Source organism: Eleutherodactylus coqui, chromosome 7 (genome assembly GCF_035609145.1).
Source record: "Eleutherodactylus coqui strain aEleCoq1 chromosome 7, aEleCoq1.hap1, whole genome shotgun sequence".
Taxonomy (NCBI): Eukaryota; Metazoa; Chordata; class Amphibia; order Anura; family Eleutherodactylidae; genus Eleutherodactylus; species Eleutherodactylus coqui.
The window spans coordinates 118,962,075-118,986,396 of record NC_089843.1 but is presented as its reverse complement, the minus strand read 5'-3'; the positions used below and the strand labels follow the sequence as shown (position 1 = coordinate 118,986,396).

At 42.5% G+C, this 24,322-nt stretch overlaps 1 protein-coding gene across 1 annotated transcript in view; it reads left to right on the top strand.

Annotated features, from left to right (window-relative positions):
• Positions 1-22,053, top strand: part of RXFP1 (relaxin family peptide receptor 1) — a 218,959-nt gene extending 196,906 nt beyond the window's left edge. The window contains exons 16-18 of the mRNA XM_066573587.1: positions 164-574; positions 6,540-6,758; positions 21,296-22,053. Of these exons, the coding sequence (XP_066429684.1) occupies positions 164-574; positions 6,540-6,758; positions 21,296-21,591 (926 nt within the window). The 3' untranslated portion in view covers positions 21,592-22,053. The remainder of the gene's footprint in view (positions 1-163; positions 575-6,539; positions 6,759-21,295) is intronic.
• The last annotated feature ends 2,269 nt before the right edge of the window (positions 22,054-24,322 follow it).

The following is a 24,322-nucleotide window of genomic DNA, read 5'->3' as shown; positions in this document are numbered from 1 at the left end:
GAACCTTTCTCCATAGTCGTCTGAGACAGCTCCCAAGTTAGGCAGAAAGTAATCCAAATGTGTGGAAATTCATTTTGAGAGACATTGTGCAACCTAATGATTAGTATGAAGAAATTTTCCACTATTTCTATTGATTATGAAGTTCTGCTTTTTTACATTGCAGGTGCTGATTGCCTAATGGGAATGTATTTATTTGTTATTGGATACTATGATGTGAAATACAGAGGTGAATACAACAAAAATGCTCAGGCCTGGATGGACAGTACACAATGTCGGCTAGTTGGATCATTAGCAATTCTTTCCACGGAAGTCTCTGTCTTACTTCTTACCTACTTGACTTTGGAAAAATACATTTGCATAGTGTACCCTTTTAGGTGTCTGAAACCAGGAAAATGCAGGACGATAACCACCTTAATACTCATTTGGATTATCGGTTTTATTATAGCCTTTATACCTCTTAGCAATGAACATATTTTTCACAACTATTATGGAACAAATGGGGTCTGCTTCCCACTACACTCAGAAAAACCGGAAAGCACTGCGGCTCAGATATACTCAGTGATTATCTTTTTAGGTAAGACAATTAGTATATAATGTACTAACTGTTACTTAAAATGAATGTTCTTGCAAAGGCTGGCACAAAAATGCAAAAATGTTCAAAATATTTTTGTTAATTTACATCATCAATTTTTAGGATGCATTCACATGTGGCGAATTTTGGTGTGGATGCATACCATAATCCAGTGTTCCCCAACTCCAGTCCTCAGGGACCGCCAACAGGTCATGTTTTCAGGATTTCCTCAGTATTGCACAGGTGATGTAATTATGGTCAATGCCTCAGACATTGCCACAGGTGTTCTTACTATAGGATATCCTGAAAACATGACCTGTTGGTGGTCCCTGAGGACTGGAGTTGGGGACCCCTGCCATAATCCACAGCATATTTTCCACAGTGGATTGGGGTTTGGATGTGCACCAAAGTCCACATCAAAATCCGCACCTTGTTTTGCAGATTTTGATGCAGATCTGCTGGAAATTTCATCTTCTTAATTGAAGGAGTGAATTTGCATCAAAATCTGCACGGCAATCAGTTTTTACCAAATATGATGCTTTACTTGTGAATGATAATTACAAGTCTCCTCATTCATTCACTTATGCTAATCTAAGTGTATTCTTGCCTCTTTATGTGTTTCTGTTGGCTCCCTCACAGGATTTTTCCCACTAAATTTTGTATATCTTTTATGTTAAAATTTCACACCATCCACATAGCTGTATGTTTGTCTATGTTCTCTAATAAAAAATAGGAAAGAATTGCTATACTGTACGTAGAACTTAACTAGTGCTCCCTCTAAGGAGCGATCAGCTCATGGCCCATCGTTTATGTAGCATATATGATGGACGATGAGCTGAACGATGATCGTCAGTGTAAATAGCAGCCGTTCACTATTGAATGGCCGCTATGTTAAGTCAATGGAGAGGGGCAGGGGAGCGCGAGGAGAGAAATGTCCTGCAGCGGCACCACTGTGAGTCAGCGATACTAGCTCCCATGCAGCAGCACAACAGCAAGTATATGCAGGGACAAGTGTCGGGCATCGTTTGCCCGACATTCATCCTATCTAAATGGGCCTTTAGGGGCTGGGCATTCAACAAGGTCATGTTTCCGATAAGGGATCCGGCCTAGACACCTGTCCACTGAGGATTTTACCCTCGGTGTGGTATATGTAGATTCTGTGGGGATGGGAGCAGATCACTGTGTTTTCACCACAGTGTTTAGATATAGAGCTAGCGGAGTGAACTGACTTTGTCCCAAGTGAAGGAAAATCTAGCTACAGTTCAGTATATAACCACCAGCACTGCCCCTTCCCGAATGGGAAAGTTTGATGGAACTTTCAACTCTAACTTTGTTCTCAGGAGAGCATGCTCACTCACTACACTCTTTAAAAGCATCATGTTGGTGCTCTTATACAAGTAGTAACAGTTATTGAAATATATTGGCAACATTAGCCACAACAGTGGTCTAAATAATCAAGCTGCCAATCAAAATCTATTAGACTAATATAATGTTAATTAAGGAAAGTATATTGGTATAGTTTTTATATATATATATATATATATGTATATATATATATATATATATATATATATATATATATATACATATATATATATATATATATATATATAAAAGAAGTGGGACAGGACGATTATCGTTTCTCCTTAGAAGGGGACCTAGAAGGTATGTGGGGAGACTTATGAGGCCATTCATGCTCCTCTAAGAAATATGCAAATAGCAAGTTGGAACAATACCTCTGCAGTGCCACCCGTTGGAAGGCAGCATTCCTGCAAGTCAATGTTTTAAACAACTTTTTAAGCAACTCTTGTAACGATGACTGGGATTTGTGGTTATTCTGTCTTTGGTTCACAATTCCCAGTCATTGCTACAAGACTTGTTTAAAAGGTATTCTTCCATCTTTCCATTAAAAAAAGAAGAAAATGAAGAGTCGTGAGAGTAAATAAGCTCAAGAAGCAGGATGACCTATTGGACTCTTACTATTTTAATGAAGTCCATTGAGATTGGATGATAAGCAGCCAAGATAAGGCTGATTGCACAAAGCAAATCATAATACATGAATATGGTACTGTTCTAGTTTTAAAGACTAACAACTGACAAGGAAGATCATAAACTGGCATTTGCCTAAAGCGGATTCTTCCAAACTTCATAAATGATGAAAGTTATATAATTTGATATAGATATACTGTACTTTCAACTTGCTTTAATGCAGATGTTTATAAACCACTGATGATCTATCCTCAGGATAGGTTCTCAACAGGTAACAGCAGGGGTCTGTTGCCCAGACCCCGCTAATCAGCTGTTCATGGGGCACTATCTCAGTGTCAGGTGGAAGCACACAGCTCCATACATACTCTGGGTGTTGGGGGTTGGTGTTGCAAGTACAGTTTCCACTAAATTTATAGAGAGCGTCAAAAACAGCAAATTGCCCTCATGGGACACACTCTGAATAGACATCCCCTTTCAAGTGTTTTTTGGAATTAGAAAATATGGTTAATTCCCCTTAACTGGAGTATAACTATAGGGGTGCAGAGATATTAGTTGTAACTGGGGCCTGACACTGGAAGGAGCCCAGATATCAATATTATCAATGGCATATGCCATATGGTATTACATATGTATTGTAGCCCGAGAACTACAAGTTTGCCTCTTGGTACAAAACTGCTATTTTCCTTCTTCACATGAACTTGATAATGCACTCTTCATAGTAATTTGGTACCTGAGTCAAAACTAATTGGTCATGGAGGCAACAATGATAGGAAAAATGACCAAAGAGTGTAATAGGTTAAATTATTCCTAAAGAAATGGTGATTTTGCAGACACTAGGGGAGATTTATTAATACTGTTGTAAGACCTAAGTCAGCAGAACTGTTGCAAATTTTCTTTCCATTTGTCATGGTATATATGACATGATTAAATTATTGCAGCTTATTACACTCTTTGGGGCAAGTCCACTGCCAAGTCCACCATGGCATTATGGCAAACTCATAAACAAGGCTTACACACTGTTGATGAATCTGGAGCATGCTACATTGAAGAAGAGATGGCTCATAATGTGCACCAGTAGTAATAAGTATTCCATTTTCTTTCTTAAGGCCCCCTCATGGATGGTACAAATATGAATATTTTATGCAAACATTTGTGACATTTCCCAACTCTTGTAGGCTAATTTTCTTTCTAGACAATTTCTAAAACTGTAAGGTAGATGCTAAAATTGTGCAAAATTCATAATACATTTGGTACATGGCATGCCCTTATTTTGGTTCCATATGAAACGGATTTCTGTTGCATTTTGCTTAGTAAATTTTTCCCTCTGTAGTAAGAATATTTACTACATAAACTATTGAGTTACTACATCCGCATTGGGAACTTCCACAAAAACTCCCCTTGAAATGTTTTCCTTAAAGATGATCATGGGCACGTTTTTGGCTGTAAATATTTTGCTGTGCACTTTCATAGTCAGAGCTTTCTGCCTGTGCCAAAATGATAAGGGGGTCGTAGCTGTGTTCTCTATTAGAACTAGCCCGGCGCTTCATACACTTCTTCTAAAGCCTTAGCAGCTTCATTCTGTACTCAAGCTAAAGCCATAATCTTTTGAGTAGCTTTAAAAGAAATGTATTGATTGGGATCTGGATTCCTTATCATAGGCTCTCTTGGAAAATTTCCCTACAGTCTGATAGTCCTGGGTTGGGATTATATGGGAAAAAATATTACTTAAGAAATGATATGTTGCACAGAGATCATATAGAAAAGGAGAGAAATTAACCTCTGGTTCATCAGGATAGTGCAGGTAAGCTCAACAATGAATATCATTAGTAAGTGTGTATTTCAAGCAGAAAAGACTTTTCAAGATACTTTTTGTAATGTATGAAAATATTAAACTAGGTAAATCTACCATTTTTATCTATCACTTACCGTGTTGATATCTTGTATCTGTTTATATTTTCTTATTTTGGACATATACATTGTCTTCAATTGCCAGTTATTTCCCCCCATCTTCCATAGAAGCATGAGTACTTGGATTGGATTTCAGTAGGAAGAGGCAGGAAAGCGGCTTCCAAACACCTCTGGCACTGCTTATCTCTGATTGCTAGAATAAAGTGGCTGTTGTACCTGATGGGATGCTGTAACCCCATCAGCTGTTATAAGACATAGCGCCAGCTTTATTCATGTCTTGTGTAAACTTGAGAAATGTATTCCCAAATGTTCTCTAAGCTGGACGCAAAACACCTTGTCCATATCGGACATAATTTGTCGTCCTAAAAAAGATGAATATACACAATATATTAACACGGAAAACAAAAATATGAGTAACATAACCAAAGAGTGGGGGTACAGGAAATCTGACCCTAACCTACTAATGAAATGAGACCCTACCTAAAAGCGGAGCACTTGCCCTGATGAGGGTGACCACACATCAGGAACCTGGGGCAACCCTGACTATCCCTAGTTGGAAAATACGGAAGATGTTCGTTTCATAAAAACACAGGGAATATATATAGAGGGAGACAAGCACACAAAAAACAAGATGTAATACATCAGCAAAATAGTCATGAGATAGATGTCATAACACTGCAGAATATATTTTACAACAACAGACTTATCTCACAATAGAACAGGAGCCACTAATTTGACAAGAAACACCTATAGACTAGACAATTAGAGTAACAAACACATGCTTCAGCACTCATACACATTCAATATCTTCATTAAAATACACAACTGTTGTTTATACCAACCACGAAAAAACATGCAAGGTTCTTAGTGCATAATTTAATCAAAGTCTATGGGCCCATCTTTCACATCCAGGCTAACCTTGATGGGCGTGTTCTTAATTCTATAAACACCTCTTTTTGGGCTAAAAATCCTCCATATGGATGGGAAAGCTAGATACCTGACCATATACTATCACTGAACTACCTGAGACAGATGGGTAAATGGAGTGCATGACACATGTACGCAGCCACTTCTTCAAAAATGCACTTGCAACAAAAAAAACAAAAGTCTGTACTTTCAACAAATATATAAGAAGTGAAGCTATGGCTGTGACAATTACAGTAACAAACACATGCTTCTCATACACAATCTCTGCATAAAAATGCACAATGGTTGTTTATACTAATCACATAAAAAATGCAAGGTTCCTAATGCATAATTTGATCAAACTATGTGGGCCCATGCGCCACATCCAGGCAAATCCTGATTGATGGTTTGATTCCTAGCTCTACAGATACCTCTTTCTAGAGCTAGCCAGGTGTCCAGCTTTGCCATCCATGTGGAGTATTTTTTCCCCAAACAGAGGTGTCTATAGAGCTAGGAACCTGTCCATCAAGGTTCACCAGACATGTTGGGTGGGCCCACATAGTTTGATCTTTTTTTTATGTTGTTAGGATAAACAGTTGTTCATTTTTATGCAGATATTGAGTGTGTATGAGTGCTGAAGCATGTGTTTGTTACTGTAATTATCACAACTATAAATGTGCACCTTCAAGCGTAATTTATTTGTTGGATGCGCAGACTTTTGTTTTTTTGTTGCACCTACAAACTAAAAGTATACCAGCATCCTCCATGAGGAGGAGCCAGAATAAATGTATACAGACAGGTGTTGATTGGCTGGCTGGGCCACATGCCTCTCAGCTGACTAATTTATCCACACACCTAGAAAGTACTGCTCATATCCGCGGCCAGTGCCAAAATGACACTAAGCATGCACCAATGTGTGGATCACATGAGCTGGGACTGATTTTGTGACATCACCACAGTCTTGATCCGACATGGCTAGCGACACAAAACATACTTTGACATACATCTACCCCATAAAAACTTGTTTGAATCATATATATCTGTAATCTTCTTTTTGGTATACAGAGATAAATATCTGTATCTGGCCAACCATCATGTGACTGTAGCCTAACAGTTATACATTATATCATGCATAATAACCGTGTGTTGTATATTTTTCCAACAGGTGTGAATTTGGCAGCATTTATCATCATTGTGTTTTCCTACAGTAGCATGTTCTATAGTATCCACCGAACTGCTATTATGGCAACTGAAATCCACAACCACATCAAGAAAGAAATGACCTTAGCAAAGAGGTTCTTCTTCATTGTCTTTACAGATGCCCTGTGTTGGATTCCTATCTTTATACTTAAACTTCTATCCCTGCTTCAAGTTGTGATACCAGGTAGGTTTGAGTTTTTTTAAATTACATCAGTTGTCCCAAGTTTCAATCTTACTTCTCTTCTTCTGTGACTATGGGATATCCAGTTAGTGTGGTTCCAATCATTTAGGCCTCATGTCCACTAGAAAAATACAATCCGCGCAGAATCTGCTGCGGATTTCCACAGCAGATTACACGCGGATTTGCTTTAAATGTTTGTTTTTTTTCATGCGGATATCCGCACCTATAGATGGCACTGTGATAGCAACGTGGCCGATCCATGCGGAATCCGCACTAAAATGGAGCATGCCATGTTTTTTTTCCCGTGCATGAAAAACGCAAATCAATTAAAATGCTATCCGCGGGTACAAAATTCAATTTAATTGACCGTGGATGGCCAATGATTCCCTATGGAAAAAATTGAGTGCGTATTCCGCAATTACATTTTGCTAGTGGACATGAGCCCTTAGACTCCAACTGATCATGAAAAAAAGGTTTCCATTTGTTTCCTCCAGATGAATGAAGCAGCAGCCTAGCATGTGCTCTGCTGTTCTTCCTTCACCTCTGTGAGACTGCCAAAGATAGCCGAGTTTAGCACTTGGGTAGCTCTGGCAGTTCCATAGAATTGAATGGAGCAGTAGCGCAGGGCATTTACATAGTAAACAAACCTGAAAGGCCAGGAATGACGTACACTGCAGTCAAAAGTCTTCGAACACCATGAGCATTTGGAGTTTCAGGGCAAATACTAACGACTAAAACATGAGAACATTGTTTCAATAAAGGATAACATAACTACTGTATATAAGTAAACAGCTACATATCCCAAATGTAACCTCCATAAAGTAAGCACACAGCTGAGTGACTTACAACACTACGACACATTGGCAATATAGAAAGGAGTTTGCTGCTCACTGAGCCGGCACTCGCTGGGGTAGATGTGTAGGTGGAGGGTAGTTCAGGAGAGCAGGATGAGCAGGTAGCTAGCTAGGGGACAGACGGGGTAGATGGAAGAGAATCAGGGAGGCTAGTCCTGAACTGGCACACCCTAACAAGTTTGTAAAGTTGACAGATGAGATGAAATTACATGGTTAGCACTGCTGCAGCACGATATGTCCTCTGATTGCCAGGGAGATGACCACTCCAGTAAGAATGGGAAGGGGAGCGCAGGGCAGTCTAGACAGGTTTTAGTGATGGGGGACTCCATTATTATGGGAATAGACAGGGGAATCTGCCACAAAGACCGGGATCTTCGAACAGTGTGTTGCCTTCCTAGCGCTCGAGTTTGAAACACAGATCGACAGAGGCTGGTGAGGACCCAGTGGTCATGGTACATATTGGCACCAATGATAAAGTTAGAGGTCAAGGGAGGGCCCTTAAGAGCAATTTTTTGGATCTAGGATCTAAGCTCAGGACAAGATCCTCCAAGGTAGTTTTCTCAGAAATGCTGCCTGTACCATGAGCCACACCAGAAAGGCAGCTGGAGATTAAGGAGGTAAACAAGTGGCTCCAGAGTTGGTGTAAGCAAGAGGGGTTTGGGTTCCTGGAGAACTAGGCTGACTTTGCTGTTGGCTACAGGCTCTACCATAGGGACGGGCTGCATCTCAATGGGGAGGGTGCAGCTGTGCTGGGGGAGAAGATGGCTAGAAGGGTGGAGGAGTGTTTAAACTAGGATTTGGGGAAGGCAACAAGAGAAATAGGGAGGAAGACAGTGTAGACAGAGTTTTGGAATTAAGGAAGGGAAATGGGGGTCCAGTGGGGGGTAGGGGTTAGTACAGATAGAACTAACAGAACAGCTTATAGGGCCATAAGTAGCATTATGAATACAAATAACTACAACCATATAAACTGTATGGCAACGAATGCAAGAAGTCTGATCAGTAAAGTGGGTAAGCTTGAAGCGAAAATGTCTGAAGAAAACTACAATATAGTAGGCATAACAGAAACATGACATGATGAAGAATGCAACTGGGCGGTGAATTTACAGGGTCACAACAACCTCTTCAGAAGATACAATTAAAATCGGAAAAGGGGTATGTCTTTATGTTAAATCCTACTTAATGCCGAGACTATGAGAAGATATAGGTGTAGGAAATGAACACACAAAATCTTTATGGGTAGAAATACAGGGAGGAAAGGCTAATAAAATTCTGATAGGAGTTTTTTATAGGCCACCAAAAATAACACAAGAAACTGAAGACAAATAGAAGAGGTGTCAAACCAATATGAAGTAATTATTATGAGGGACTTTAATTATCCGGATATAATGTGGGAAGATGAAACCTGCAAATCTCAGAAGGGCAATAAGTTCTTCAGAATAATTAAAGATAACAACCTTACCCAGCTTGTGTGGGAGCCAACTAGAGGGAGGGCTATTCTGGACTTATTATGCAAATAAGGAGGATGGAATAATACCTTTGTAGAGCCACCTATTGAATGGCAGCATTCCTTCAAATCAATGTCAGACCCTTTAAACAAGTCTTCAAAACAATGACTGGGAATTGAAAACCAAGCCAGAAAACCATACACAGACAGCCGTTTCAGGGTTTTTCCCCCTCTTCACTATGTAGTAGGTTTCTGGCTTGGCTAGTGAGAGGCCTGTGATGTGGGTCAGAATGGGTATCATCTCTCCTTGAGGAGAGAACCTAGAAGGTGTGTGGAGACACCTAGGGGGTCAGTGAGGAGATAAGGATATGCATGTTCCTCTGGGAAATATGTGCAAATAAGGATAAGATGGAACAATACCTCTGCAGTGCAGACCGGACAGAATCATGGGGGTGCAGGTTGAGGGACACTTGGGAAATAGTGACCAAAATAATTTCCAGTTGTCATTCAATAGGAAGCCTTATCAGGAGGTGACAAAAAAATAAACTTTAGCAAAGCAAAGTTTGATCAGCTCAGAATTACTCTTGGCAATATTAAATGAGACAATGTCCTCAAAATAATATAGACAACAAATGGGAGAAGTTCAAAAACATCCTAAATACCTCATGTGAGCAGTTCATACCCTTCAAAAATAAAAGAACTATAATTAAAAGGAAACCAATGTGGCTCAACAAGACTGTAAGGTCGGGCAATTAGTGTAAAAAAGAAAGCGTTTAAATTACTAAAACAAGAAGGCAGTGAAGGCAGTGAAGAAGTGCTAAAAACATACAGAGAAAAAACTAAATATGTGAGAAAAAGATAAAAACTGCCAAAGAGCAGGCAGAGAGACTGATTGCCAAAGAGAGCAAAAATAACCATAAACTATTTTTCAATTATATTAACGGTAAAAAGATTTGCACTGCCTAACGCAGGAGTAAGTGCAGATCCAGCTAAAAAATATTAGAGACCGGCATTGTACCACTGGATTGGCGCATTGCCAAATGTAGTTCCAATATACAAAAAGGGTCAAGAAGAGAGCCTGGTAACTACAGGCTGGTAAGTCTCACTTCAAGAATTGGAAAAATATTCTAGATGCTTCTGAGAGATGCCATCTTGGAATACTTCAAGGAAAACAATAGTATAACTCCTCATCAGCATGGGTTCATGAGGAGTCGATCATGACAAATTAGCTTCTACAACGAAGTATGTTCTAGGCTTGATCTGAGAGAGTCTTTTGATTTCATATATCTGGACTTTTCTAAAGCATTTGACACCGTGACACATAATAGGTTAATATATAAAACGAGACAGCTCGGGCTGGGCGAAAATGTGTATTCCTGGGTTTAGAACTGGCTCGGAGATAGAAAGCAGAGGTTGGTAATTAATGGTTTGTACTCTGATTGGGCCACCATTGCTAGTGGGTTGCCACAGGGTTCAATATTAGGCAAATGAAGTTTAACATCGATAAATGTAAGGTTATGCACATGGGCAGGAGAAACGGATGTCAGCAATATATACTAAATGGGGTACTGCTAGGGGAAAGTGAGATGGAAAAAGACCTGAGGGTACTAGTGGACTGTAGACTCAATTGGAGCAACTAATGCCAGTCAGCTGCTGCAAAAGCAAAAAAAGGTTTTGGGGTGCATTAAAAGAGGTATAAGGGCGAGGACAAGAACATTATTCTTCCACTATATCGGGCACTTGTCAGGCCTCACATGTTATACTGTGTACAGTTCTGGACACCGGTGCTCAGGAAAGATGTTGCAGTGCTTATGGGGCTTCAAACAAGGGCAACTAAATTAATAAACGGAATGACATGACAGGAATACCCAGAGAGGCTATCAAAATTGGGATTATTCACCCTAGAAAAAAGATGATCAAGGGGTGGCCAAATAACTATGTATAAATACATTAGGGGACAATACAAGGATCTCTTCCATGTTTCGTTTATACCCAGGACTGTGATGGTAACAATAGAGCATCCTCTACGTTTAGAGGAAAGAAGGTTTCATCACCAACACAGAAGGAGGTTCTTTACTGTAAGAGCAGTGAGACTGTGGAACTCTCTGCCTGAGGACGTGGTGATGGCAAAATCAATAGAGGTGTTTAAAAGGAGACGTTTACATTACAGGATATAAACATTAAATAACCAGAAGGGATGTTGATCTCAAATGTTGATCCAGGAATTATTCTGATTGCCATTATGGAGTCCGGAAGAAAATGTTCCCCCCAGAATGAGGGTAAATTGGCTTCTGCCTCACTTGGGTTTTTTTGCCTTCCTCTGGATCAACAAGGAAGGGGGTGGAAACAGGCTGAACTGGATGGACATTTGTCTTTTTTCAGCCTAGCATACTATGTTACTGTTGCATACACCATCAAGCAGTTTCATGAAACTGGGGCCAAGACAAATCAACCATGAAGCAGGAGGCTACACATGACTAAAAAAGCAGAAGTTAGGTCCATTGTGACGGCAAACTGCTCCTGAAATTCAAGCAGATTAAAACTTTGGCCATGACAAGCAGGTATATGTGCAAATGTCAAGAGGAGACTTAGATCATGTGGCCTCTTCAGTAGAGTTGCGGTGCAGAAACCACTTATTAAGGCAGTAAATAAAAACAAAAGAATTCAGTGGGTGCAGAAACAAAAGAATTGGACTGTAGAAGAATGTTATGGACTGATGAGTCCAAATTTGAGGTATTTGTGAGCAAAAGAAAAATATATGTATGATACTCGGCGAACTGAAAAATCGTATGAACTCCAAAATGGTACCAAAAGAAACTACAGGACGTTCCACGAAAATCAAACCCTCACACAACTTTGTTGACGAAAAAAATTAAAAGTTATGGCTGTCAGAAGATGACGGCTAACAATAACTTTATTTTTCCAACGATATTTTATTGTTTACAAGTAGTACAATAAAAAAACTATATAAATTTTGTTTTGTCGCAATCGTACTGACCAATAGAATTAAGTTATCATGTCATTTTTGCTGCAGTGTGTACGCCGTAGAAACAAGATACCCCAAGTTTTTCAGTACATTATATGGTTGGTAAGATTGAAAAATACAACTTATCCTCAAAAAAGATCAATTTTTCCCCATTGATTTTAATGATGTTTCAAAAAAAAAAAAAAAAAAAGCAAATGAAAAGGCTTCAGTTTGCTTCTGTCTCATTAGGTTTCCATTTTTTGGACAGGAAAATAGAACAGTCTTCAGCATTATTTTTCCATCCAAAAAAATGAAGCCTGGTGGAATGGAAGAAAACAGAATCGCCCGATTAGACGCGCTTGCGCAGTCCGGTCTTCTCCCTGGTGAATGGGGCCGCTCGTGCCGGAGAGCTGGTCCTCGTAGCTCCGCCCCGTCATGTGTGCCGATTCCAGCCAATCAGGAGGCTGGAATCGGCAATGGGCCGCACAGAGCCCACGGTGCACCATGGGAGAAGACCCACGGTGTATCGTGGGTGAAGATCCCGGCGGCCATCTTGCTAAGGTAAGGAAGAAGTCGCCGCAGCGCGGGGATTCGGGTAAGTACTAAACTTTTTTTTTTTTTTAACACATGCATTGGGTTTGTCTCGCGCCGAACGGGGGGCCTATTGAAAAAAAAAAAAACCCGTTTCGGAGCGGGACAACCCTTTTAACAATTTATTTGTTGTAACAAAGCTGTATGTATGAATGAACAGTTATTGTAACATTTTGTACCCGCTGGACAAATCCTAAATTCTACTTTCAAACTAAGTAATTTTCTTACATATCTTTATGACTTTAGAGTTGATGTATGAGCTGCCATATTAAGCCTCAAATCCTGAGAATTATATGAATATTAAAGAAATAGCTTGTAGTGGCTTGAATGGTTCTTTATGACACTGTTTTATCTCTAGAAGGCTTCCAGGTGGAATAAATTAAAGACGAATTTTAATATGGAACAGGCATGCATTATGTGGACTGTAGCGACAAGATAACGTGTTAATGTGCATTCTAAAGTAGGGTGATGAGCTGGCAAATAAAAATGCTTATTACATTAGGTTGAGAATAACGAATGTGATAAGTTACAAACGTCTGTTTGCCCCCAATACTCCACTGTTATATCTAATATGGAGCTGAATAGAGTGCATGGTTATTTGATTGATCTGCAGAATTATTATAATTTGATGAAACATCAAAAGTTTAGAGAAAAATCTTAAACTTTCTATTGTACCAAGGACATTGCGAATACATTTTTTCCAGCCTGGTAGGCAAATTAAGCATTTGAAAAAACCTTGAAGAGGTATTCGGTGTTCACAGATTAATATACACTAGATTGACTTGATGTTCGCTACGCAAACAGAAAATGTTTGAAAAAATGGTTGTAAATGTTTTAAGAACTGTCAAGCCGAGAATTCGGCTTGAACTATTCGCCGTCCATGGCTTGGTCTTCCACGTTTTGGGGACATGGCAACAGTCAAACTGGTAGCACTTGATATGAACGTTGCTTACAAACTCTTGACATTTCCTAGCGGTGCTGTTGGCTGAAGCACAACAGCGCCGCTAGGCTTAACATAGGAACTTTGATCTGGCCTGAAAAGTCACTGAATGTATCAAACTGAAATTCTATGATTTTACAGTCGTGGTGAGGATGTAACAAATTATCCACCAAATGTCACACAAAGGGGTCAAAGTGTGGTGCAAGAAAAAGCTTGTAGGCTTTTTTATATTAGATATGATAGAACCCTTCTTAACCCCTTCATGACGCGGCCCTTTGTTTTTTCCCTTTTCGTCTTGTCCTCCCCCCCCTTAAAAAAATTATAACTCCTTTATTTATCCATCGACGTTGCTGTATGAAGGCTTGTTTTTTGCGGGACGAGTTGTAGTTTTCAATGGTGCTATTTAATGTACCAAATAATGTACTGAATCACTGAAGCAGGACGAACACCAGATGGTCAATTACATTTGTCACTGTAGGGTTCGGAACTAAAACATAACTTTTATTAAATATTTATAAAACAGAGCTTGATAAACAAGTCTCAACGAAGACACACATAAAACTAAAAGAAGATACTCCTTAGGCAGGAATCCCAGAATTACTGTATAGAACGGAATAACCGTATTCCAGGAAAAAAGGTTAGAGCTCTAAATTTAGTCCAGAGCTTTAAAGGAGTCAACCAGAAATGGTTCAAACAATCAGCAATTTGCTACAGAGTTACGTGGTATAGCTGTAGCCGTTTACTTAAAGGGTCAACCTAGCTATTGCGTTCAGATGTTTTCAGAACACCAACCACCTAAATCACATGTGTCAAACACAAGGCCCGCGGGCCGAATCCGGCCCGCTGCCTTGTGTTATGTGGCCCGCGGCGTGCCGACGGCCGCTCACCACTGTAGTGATTACCAGCTGGGGTGCCGCAGCTCCCCGCTGGTAATCACACTGACAGCGCTGGTCCCTTCTCCCCTGAGTCCCCTGCTCTTCAGTTCCGCAGGAGAGGACTCAGGGAGGAAGCGTGCTGTGCTGCTCACTGATGTCAGTGCACACCCGGACGCATATGAACTTTTTCCACAAGACTTCTGCACTTGTCAGCAATTCCAGCAATCTGATTGGGGAATCAGCCAACCCAGAGAACCAAACAACCAATCAGGTTGCTGGAATTGCTCAATAGTGCAGAAGTCTTGTGGGAAAAGTTCATATGCCACCCGGGCTCAGCACCGTTCCTCCTCGGATCGTGGAGGTAAGCACATGGCTGGGGAAGGGGGAAGTTAATATTGCTGCTGGGGGGTGAGGGTTAATATTGTTGTTGCTGGGAGAAGGTTAATAATGCTGATTGCTGCCGGGGCTGAGGGAGTTAATATTGCTGGTGTGTTGGGGGGTGGGGGTTAAATTGTTGCTGGCAGGGGGTTAATATTGCTGCGGGGGTCGGGTGGGGTGGTAATATTGCTGGTGGGGGTGAATATTGTTGCTGGCAGGGGGTTAATATTGCTGCGGGGGTCGGGTGGGGTGGTAATATTGCTGGTGGGGGTTAATATTGCTGCTGGGAGGGGGTTAATATTGTTGCTGGCAGGGGGTTAATATTGCTGCCGGGTTGGGAGGGGGGGGGGGGGTTAATATTGCTGCTGGGTGGGTGGGGGTTAATACTGTTGCTGGGAGGGGGTTAATATTGGTGCAGGGGGGAGGGGTTAATATTGCTGGTGGGGGTTAATGTTGCTGTGTGGGGGGGTTAATATTGTTGCTGGGAGTGGGTAATATTGCTGCTGGGAGGGAGTAATATTACTGTAGGGGTCGCTATTACTACTGGGGCCACTGTGGGGGTCGCTATTACTAACTGGTCTACTGTGGGGGTCAATATTTTTACTGGGGCCACTATCAGAGTCACTATTACTACTGCGACCACTATGGGGGTCACTATTAGGGCTCGTTCACACGGGCGTAATTGCATTTCGGTCGCACAAATACGCTACGTATTTGCGCAATCGAAAATTGCTTATGCCTGCGTATTTGGGCACGCAGAAAAGAATGCAGATGGGCCCCTGAGATGGTGCGCAAATATAGGCTTCCTGCGCATTCACCACGTATTTGCGCGGCCCATTCACTTCAATGGCCTATTGGGGTGCGTAGTTTGAAACAATATAGGTCATGCTGTGTGAGATTATACATCATGTGAATGAAATCATTGACATCAATGGCTTCTATTCACTGCATATTATGTGCGCAAATACGCTGGTGTGAACGAGCCCTTACTGTACTGTCTTATAATCGGCCCTTTGAAGTTCACCAAAAACCTGATGTGGCCCTCGGTGAAAATGAGTTTGACACCCCTGACCTAAATAGTCCCCGTCACCCTCTATAGAAGGGGTTAGCCCGGTGATTGTGTTTAGAGAATAAGGAACTTCACATGTTACCCCAGCCAGGTTAGTGCACAGGGATATAGATAAATCCCTTAAAGGTGCACTCTGATAGAGACTGAAGGGTAAAATCAGCGGAAAAGGAAGATCCAATCCTCTCAGAGTTAGTCCACTGGATGTAGATAAATCCCTATGTGGCTATATCTGATAGAGAATGAAGTTACTGATCCATCAATAACCAAGAACGTATTCCAGAGTTGGTTAATTCCACTCCAAACGGGGAGGGAATAACCAATCCATCAACAATATGGAACAGTTTTAGGACGTCGCTTTAAAAAAATTACGCGTTGCGACGCGTTTCTGCTACAGTTAGGGTAGCGTCATCAGGAACCTAATTCCATAGCTGGACGTCAAGAATTCAATAGAGAAAACCCTCAACTGCTCAACAGATAGATAAGCTGTGGCGGAAGTTACAAGGTTAAGAGGAGAGGTAGACGATACTAACACTTAAAGGAATAGATATACCCAAGAGATTCCCCCTATAGTAATGAGAACGAAAAAAGGTAGCAGCACCAGCCCCTGTGGTAGGCTGGCGGCTAATGACCAATTGTGTGTCTTACAAGGGTTTAAGTAGTGGATAACTCCTCCTCTGATGCGGGGGGTGTGGTCACATAGCCAATTGTGATAAAGTGCATCGTAGCTCCGCCCACTATAACGTCATTCACCTGTCACATTAAATACAATGTTGTAAAGACGTGTATCAAAACTTGGGGGTAAGTATAAATTTAATGTCAGTTTCGGCTAACTGAAAGCCCATCCAGTGCTCAATGATTCTTTGTCCTGTTCTTTAACACGGCTTTCTTGTGTATATGCCGTTGCTAGGGGGCTCAGCTAGGCGTCCACCGTCAGTGCGTGACCACGTGAGCACCGTGGGTCACGTGATCAAACGTGGTGACGTGGATTATTAGGAGAGTGCATAGGGAGGGCCGCAGTTGTAATTACCTCACCGCGCGCGCGGTAACGTGAATATCTCCGATCATGTGACCGGACTTGCTAGTAAGGCCGATGTGTAGGCGGTGTAGGTATCCTGCCCTTATAGTCACATGACTTTCGCGAATAGTGTGACTAAAAGTATTTTATAGAGCTGTTATGTGGTAACTAAGTGTGCGGCGCCAAGATTGATCGTCAAAGCATTACCCCTGTTTATAGCCTGGTGCTGGTATATTCCCCCATGGTATACACAGGTAGGTATACCCTCGGGGATGAGCTGACAGTATATAATCATACAGATGGGGGGACTCACTGACCGATGACTAGCAAACACTCTGCTTACAACTAGCTGATCAGAATGAGGACATAATGAAGAACATGTCCACCCTTATATGCATCCGACAGTATACAAATGGCAGGACAGGAATGGATTCATTAACACGCTATTTGTGGTACTGGGCATACAGTCATATCCCCTAACCTAATTTAATACGATTATGGTCAGAGTGAATGTCAGAGGATTATAAGGAGATTTAAAGTAGGTAAAGTCATCTCCCTGTATAAACCACTGGTAGAATGTTGCACATTCTCTTATAAGGCTATATATGTGATGCATGAGGGAGGAGGGCGTGCTGATAGCGCCTCATATCCCATTAATAAAATTCCGTATAGGGACTAGTAATGGTGAAAAATAGGCTAGAATAATATAGGGTAATATAGGATACTGCTCAACTCATGAGAAATATGCAAGTAAGATATAGCTTAGTCCCAATTCATACAAAACATGCAAATGATAGGGTTTCATTAAGGCCCTTTGGTTGTATGCAGTCTATGCGGTAAGTCCATTGTGACTCCTTTTGCAGGAGCCTCTTGTCGAGGTCGCCTCTCCTCCCATAACTCCTGATGGATTCTACCCCCTGGAACATGAGTAGGCCAGGGTTACCCCCGTAATAATCTCTCATGTGATTTGCTACAGGTGTTTTGTCGCCCCGTCGGATATTCCCAAGGTGGGCAAGAATCCGTCGCCTAAATTTCTGCCTTGTCTTCCCTATATAATTCTTCTTGCAGGGGCATGTCGCCATATACACTAAATGAGAGGAGCGACAATTGAAAAACTCTCTCAGAGTGTACATCTTGCCTGTATAAGCACTTTTGATCGTATCTCCTTTCAGAATATTTTGACATGCTAAGCAGTCAGAACACGGGAAAGTACCCATGGGTCTTGATATAGTCAGCCAGTTTCCAGATTGTGGTGTCCTCAGGTGGCTCTTGACTACTCTGTCCTTGATGTTGCGACCCCTTCTAAAGGTTAGAAGCGGATTTGGAGGTAATATAGTTTTGAGGTCCGGATCTTCTTGGAGAATCCTCCTATACTTGGAGAGGGTGTTGCGCATGTATGGAACTCCATTGTCAAAAGTAGATATAATACGTAATTGACTATCGGGGTTCTTAGTTTTAGGGACCAGTAGTGCTGGCCTACTTTGTTGTTTGGAGAATTGGCATGCTTTTTCTATAGAGTTACTGGGGTAACCTCTGCTTGAGAATCTATTTTTTAATTCCGTGCTTTTATTTTCAAAATCCATTAAATCTGAACAGTTTCTCCTTAAGCGCAGAAACTGTCCTTTAGGTATCCCATTTTTAAGGGAATAGGGGTGGGCACTATCAGAGTGCACCTTTAAGGGATTTATCTATATCCCTGTACACTAACCAGGCTGGGGTAACGTGTGAAGTTCCTTATTCTCTGAACACAATCACCGGGCTAATCCCTTCTATAGAGGGTGACGGGGACTATTTAGGTGGTTGGTGTTCTGAAAACATCTGAACGCAATAGCTAGGTTGACCCTTTAAGTAAACGGCTACAGCTATACCACGTAACTCTGTAGCAAATCGCTGATTGTTTGAACCATTTCTGGTTCACTCCTTTAAAGCTCCGGACTAAATTTAGAGCTCTAACCTTTTTTCCCGGAATACGGTTATTGTGCTACTTTCATAGATCGGACTTTTACAGACGTGGCGATACCAAATATGTATTTTTATTTAATTATTTAGACTTTTTAATTATAGATATGGCAAAAGGGGGGTGATTTAAACTTTTATAACTTTTTTTTTTACAATTAAAAAAACTGTATTGCTCTTTTTTTTACTTTACTTTTAAGTACCCCCGGGGTACTACAATATGCGATACTTTGATCGCTCCTGCAGTATGACGTAATGCTATAGCATAGCTGGTCATGTGATTCTGTGCTGATGCATCCTGAGAAAGCTAGCCCAGCATAGAGGAGATAAAGCAGGGAGAAATCTCAGCATCAATATGGTGCCTGATAAGCATCAGACAGGAGGCTGTGCTGCATGGAAGTGACTACACTATACATAGGAGAGCTCCAGAGTGTGACATCCAATAAGATGAGGGAGGCGGGTATGGAATCATGTGTTTTTGCAGGAAGGGCTCTTTAAATGCTTTAAATGGCTAAAGGACATTGGGTCTCATGGTACTCATTAAGTGTGCCGTTTTTGACACCCACCTACTATCACCTCAGTTTGCAGTGGTGTCGTGAACGACGAAACTGGATTGCTATGGAATGAAACCAGATTGTTTTCAGCGCCAAATCCAGGTTTAATGTGGGCACTGGTGACGGCCATGTTCATGTTTGGAGACCAAGGAGTCAGCACCTTCTACCTTTGCTGTGGAGCGGCACACTGCCACCACTGCTGTTGTGATGGTCTGAGGGGCCATGTCGGTCACCCCAAGTAGTGGTACGAGGGACAATGACAGCTCAGCGATATGTTCAGGACATCCTGCAGGATTATTTTTTGACAATGAGTGTACTTTTTGCAGTAGTGGCTGCATTCCACACGTTTCTTTGTAAGCACTGTAAATATGTTTAACAGGTACCCCAAATGATTATGAAATCTAAGGATGACATTTAGACAACCGTCTAATGAATTAACAGCTAACTCTATTAACAGTGAGAGCCATATCACCTACTTCATTGCCACAGATTTTAATCTGATGTTATTGGTTGAGAGAACAAACCGAAAACATACTTTTACCTAAAAAGTAAAGCTGGCTATATATCAATAAATTAGAAATTACAGAAGTAGACAAAATTTGGTAATAATGTTTTACTTACAGAAATTCTGGCATTGATATGTGTTGGGACCACAGCCATCAACTTTTCTCACCTCTTTCCTTCAGCAGTCATGTTCTCCGTTCTTCTCCTCCTGTCACTGCCAGCAGATGCCACATCTTAACTTATTAAATGCCTCTGCTCACTGCCCTCTGAAGACTGCCTACACATGCCTGACCCACCTCTTAAAGGGCTAGAACACACACCCAGCTTTCCAGTCCTTGACCAATTCAGACAGGCTTCTCTCTAATTAAGGAACACTTACCCACTGAAGGCTACCTGAGCAATAAGTCTCTTAATGTGTAAAGGTGTAATAGTGTTCAGTCTGCTGTCTTTTTTTTTTATCCATGTCCATTCCACGTAATTTTCCCGACTTCTGTCCAGAGTTCAGTTTGTTTATTAACCAGGTTTATTCAGCCTGCTACCTGCCCTAACCCTTGGCCTTATTCATTGTTACAAAGGTACTCTGCCTGTCCTGACCTCGGCTCTGTTCCATGACCACATCTCTGTCTACACCCTCTGGGAGCATGTTACAGTAAACCTGACCAAGTTGTAGGAAGTTGGTCCTGCTTTGTGTTATGGAGTTTGTTGTGTTTCACTGTCTTTTTGATTGAAAAAATCAATAAACACGGTTTGATTAAAAAAAACCTGACTAAGTTGCGCCAGCTGTCTCTTAACCAAGATTATTTCTGTGGTGATGGTCTGGGGTCCTCCACTGAGAAGACTAGATCCTGATTTAAGGAATTAAAGGGTGAAAACAGGAATCCCCTGGATCTAGCAGGAAAACAGATGCAGCCCCTGGATCTAGCTCCAAGCCAAATCGGTTTTCAGGCACAGTGGATCCACGTTCGCTTTCTTGACAGTCATTTTTGTTGTGGCAGCCATTTTATTCAACGTTATCCACTTTGGTTGAATTAGATTTGGTGGTCATAATGTTCATTGCTTAGTATGAAGTCAACAGATGACCAAGCCAATATTTTCCGTAAGTTTTGTCTTTATATATCTGATACTCTGATCACTCCTACAATCCAAATACATAATGTTACACTAAGTTACTCCATATGAAAATGACCCCATGGTTATGTGTGTTTGATATTGGGTGTCAAGGATCACTGTAAATTTATGCATATGGGACATGTAATATTTTATAGTGAAAGTGCTGTGAGGCAAAAAAAAAATATTTTATACTATACGTGTGTAAAGTTGCATGAACAGAAATGCTAGAATGTACATATAAGAAGCTATAGTGTGTAACAGATATCTTATTATGTCCTCCAGGTTCCATCAGCTCTTGGGTGGTGATTTTCATACTACCAATAAACAGTGCTCTCAATCCCATCTTGTACACCATAACCACCAGACCATTTAAGGAAATGATCTCTCAGATTTGGAACAACTACAAACAACGACGTTCTATTGGGAACAAAAGCAAACAGAAGGTTTATTCATCAACCTTTTTCTGGGTAGAGATGTGGCCATTACAAGATATTTCTGCAGAAATAATGGGACCTGGTCTTTACACAGACTCTGAAGTATCAGTAGCTACTCATGCCACAGGACTGAGCTACGCATAGTAGAAGGCAAAAACTTTGTATTTTTTTAATATAAAATAAGCGGTTAAGCGGACTTAAGAAACAATAAATCAGTCTTCTGACCGTCTGACTACTGAATCCCAGCAACAAAACCGATGACTGTGTGCTCTTGTCTGGACTAATGGCTGAGTGGTCTATAATATGTATTATGATGACAATTTTCTACATTTTTTTGTATCTCTACTAATGTACTGTTAACCATGGTTCAACAATTTGAAGGTCGAATCACAAGAACTACCGGTAGTGGAAAGAATGGATTGAAAATATAGGCTGCAAATTCATTTTATACCACAAATCCTGAGTATGAGTCAAGCACCACTTATGTCATCATCCACCAACCATCTATTTTGTCAAAATTTGCTTGCTTTTGAGAGAAAGGACAGCCGTTACATGATAAAAGATGCTCTAAATGGTGATTTAGATATGAGTGCAAAACAAAATAAATTTCCTCCTTTGAACATGTTTAAAAAAAGTAAATTGGATCTAGTAGAATAATTGATCTGCGTGTTCCCATTCTGTTACGGCACTCTGCCCCCCGAGCGCCAGTTGGGGTGCCCTGATCTCCCGCACCCCCACTGTCCCTGCCTACTTGCCTCGGCCCTGGCTAACCCCAGGCGGACAACTGGACGGCGGTCCCTGCCCTGGCTAGGGACCTGGCGACTGACAAGCAGGAACCTACCTAATGGGGGGAACAGAGTGCCGACAGAGGAGGCAGATGAATCAGACCAACAAAACTGACAAGGCTGGAGATGGAACTCACAGGCAAACTGGCAGGGTGCTGGATAGCAACTAGTGCTGACTGGGCCAGACTAGATTAGAGGCAAACAGAACCAACTAAAACAGACTGAGTAACAGGGGACCAGAGGGAGCTGACCGACAACTAGGGACTGCCTGAGGAGGACCGCAGACAGACTGGCTAGGTGCATGCAGAACCAATAACTGGCAATGAGCTCAGTTCACTGCCAGTCTTTTAACCACAAGGTTCCGCCCAGGGGCGGAGAGTGGGAGGAGGCAACTCCACCCACTGCTGTATAAGAAGCACAGAGGAGTGCGGGCGGCACCCTACGGGCGGGCACGCCCACGCCGCCGCCCACTGGCCAACCCAAGCTGCTGGGATGACCTCGACACAGGGCTCCAGGCTGCTGGAGCCGACGCCGGAGCGACGCGCGCCGACCGCGGGACCCCATGCCGCACTGTATGGTAACATTACCCCCCCTCTGACGGGGGACCTCCGGGCCCCCGGAAACTCGACCAGGCTTATCCAGGCAAAGGCTGTGAAAACGCTGTACCAACCCGAGAATGTGACCCTCCTGAGCGGACACCATGGACTGATCCTCAGGTCCATGACTTCGGTAGTCTGTGGCTGCCCCATTTCCTTCAGGGCCAACCGTTGACATATCGTCATGTTTCAGGTCGTCTTCCGAGTCAATGTCCAACCATTCGCCACTGTCTTTTGACCCATCCTCGCTACCAATGACGCTGCCTTCAAAATCTGAGGCATCTCTAACTTTAAAATCACTGTCATCTGAGCTATCATACTCCAAAAAACTCTTCCGGGCCCCCAAATATTGTACGGTTCCTGGACCCCGGCAAGAATCCAGGACCTCCTGGGCCTTGTGTTCAACTTCATCACAGACCAGGGTGGGCGGCGGGGGACCGGAGGTGGGCATCACCAAAGAGACAACAGGTTTCGACAAAGACTTATGGCACCCCGTGCGACCCCTCCTTTTGCGATTTCCAGAGGATTGGTACCCCTTCTGTTCGACTGAGCAGGGGGGAGGGGGAGCGCGATGGCTATGGCAGGACGGCCCCCACTGGGTTAGCTCCCCAGTGGCCCAATCGAATTGGGGGTTGTGCAACGCCAGCCACGGCATCCCTAGTACCATGTCTACCGACATTTTCTCCATCACCAGGAATGATAGACCTTCCGAATGGCGACCCCCCACCATGAGTTGTAACACTGGGGTCCTCCATCGAACCAAGCCCGAAGCAAGGGGAGTAGCATCAATGCTAGCAAAACGAATTGGCGTCTTCAGCGCCACAAATTCAGCCCTCAGGGGCTCAACGAGACGCATGCTTATCAGGTTAGCAGCTGCTCCGGAATCAATAAACGCCTGCCCTAGGCGGGAGAAGTTCCGGAATCTAACCTGGCAGGGTATCAGAAGTCTAGGACGTACCTGAGGTCCTAGGCGACCCTCCCTGCAGTCGCCTAGGACTGGAAGTCTTTCTGCCGATTCAGACTGTGGACGCTGAGGCCTCCAGGGGCAAGTTATCACCCGATGTCCAGCTTTCCCGCAGTAGAGACAGAGATTATGTAATAACCGAATCCGGCGTCGCTCCTTGGGGTCCAGCGAGTCCAGTTCCATAGGTTCGGGAACAGAGACTGGTACGGACGGGGAGGGAACAGGACAAATGACCTCCCTGACTCTATGGGTCGGTCTATCTTGCTTCCCAGCCCTGAGCCTCCTATCTGCCTTCACTGCTAACTCCATAGCCTCCTTTAAGGACCCGGGGACGGGATGGGAGATCAACAGTTCTTTGACCGCGTCTGAGAGACCTTGCATAAAAACGTCTTTCAGGGCGCTATCGTTCCATGCAGTATCACCCGCATAGCGTCTGAAATTGAAGCAATAATCCTCCACACAAAGCGACCCCTGATGCAGCGCCAGCAACCGAGAAACCGCCAACCCCACTCTGTCCGGTTCATCGAAGA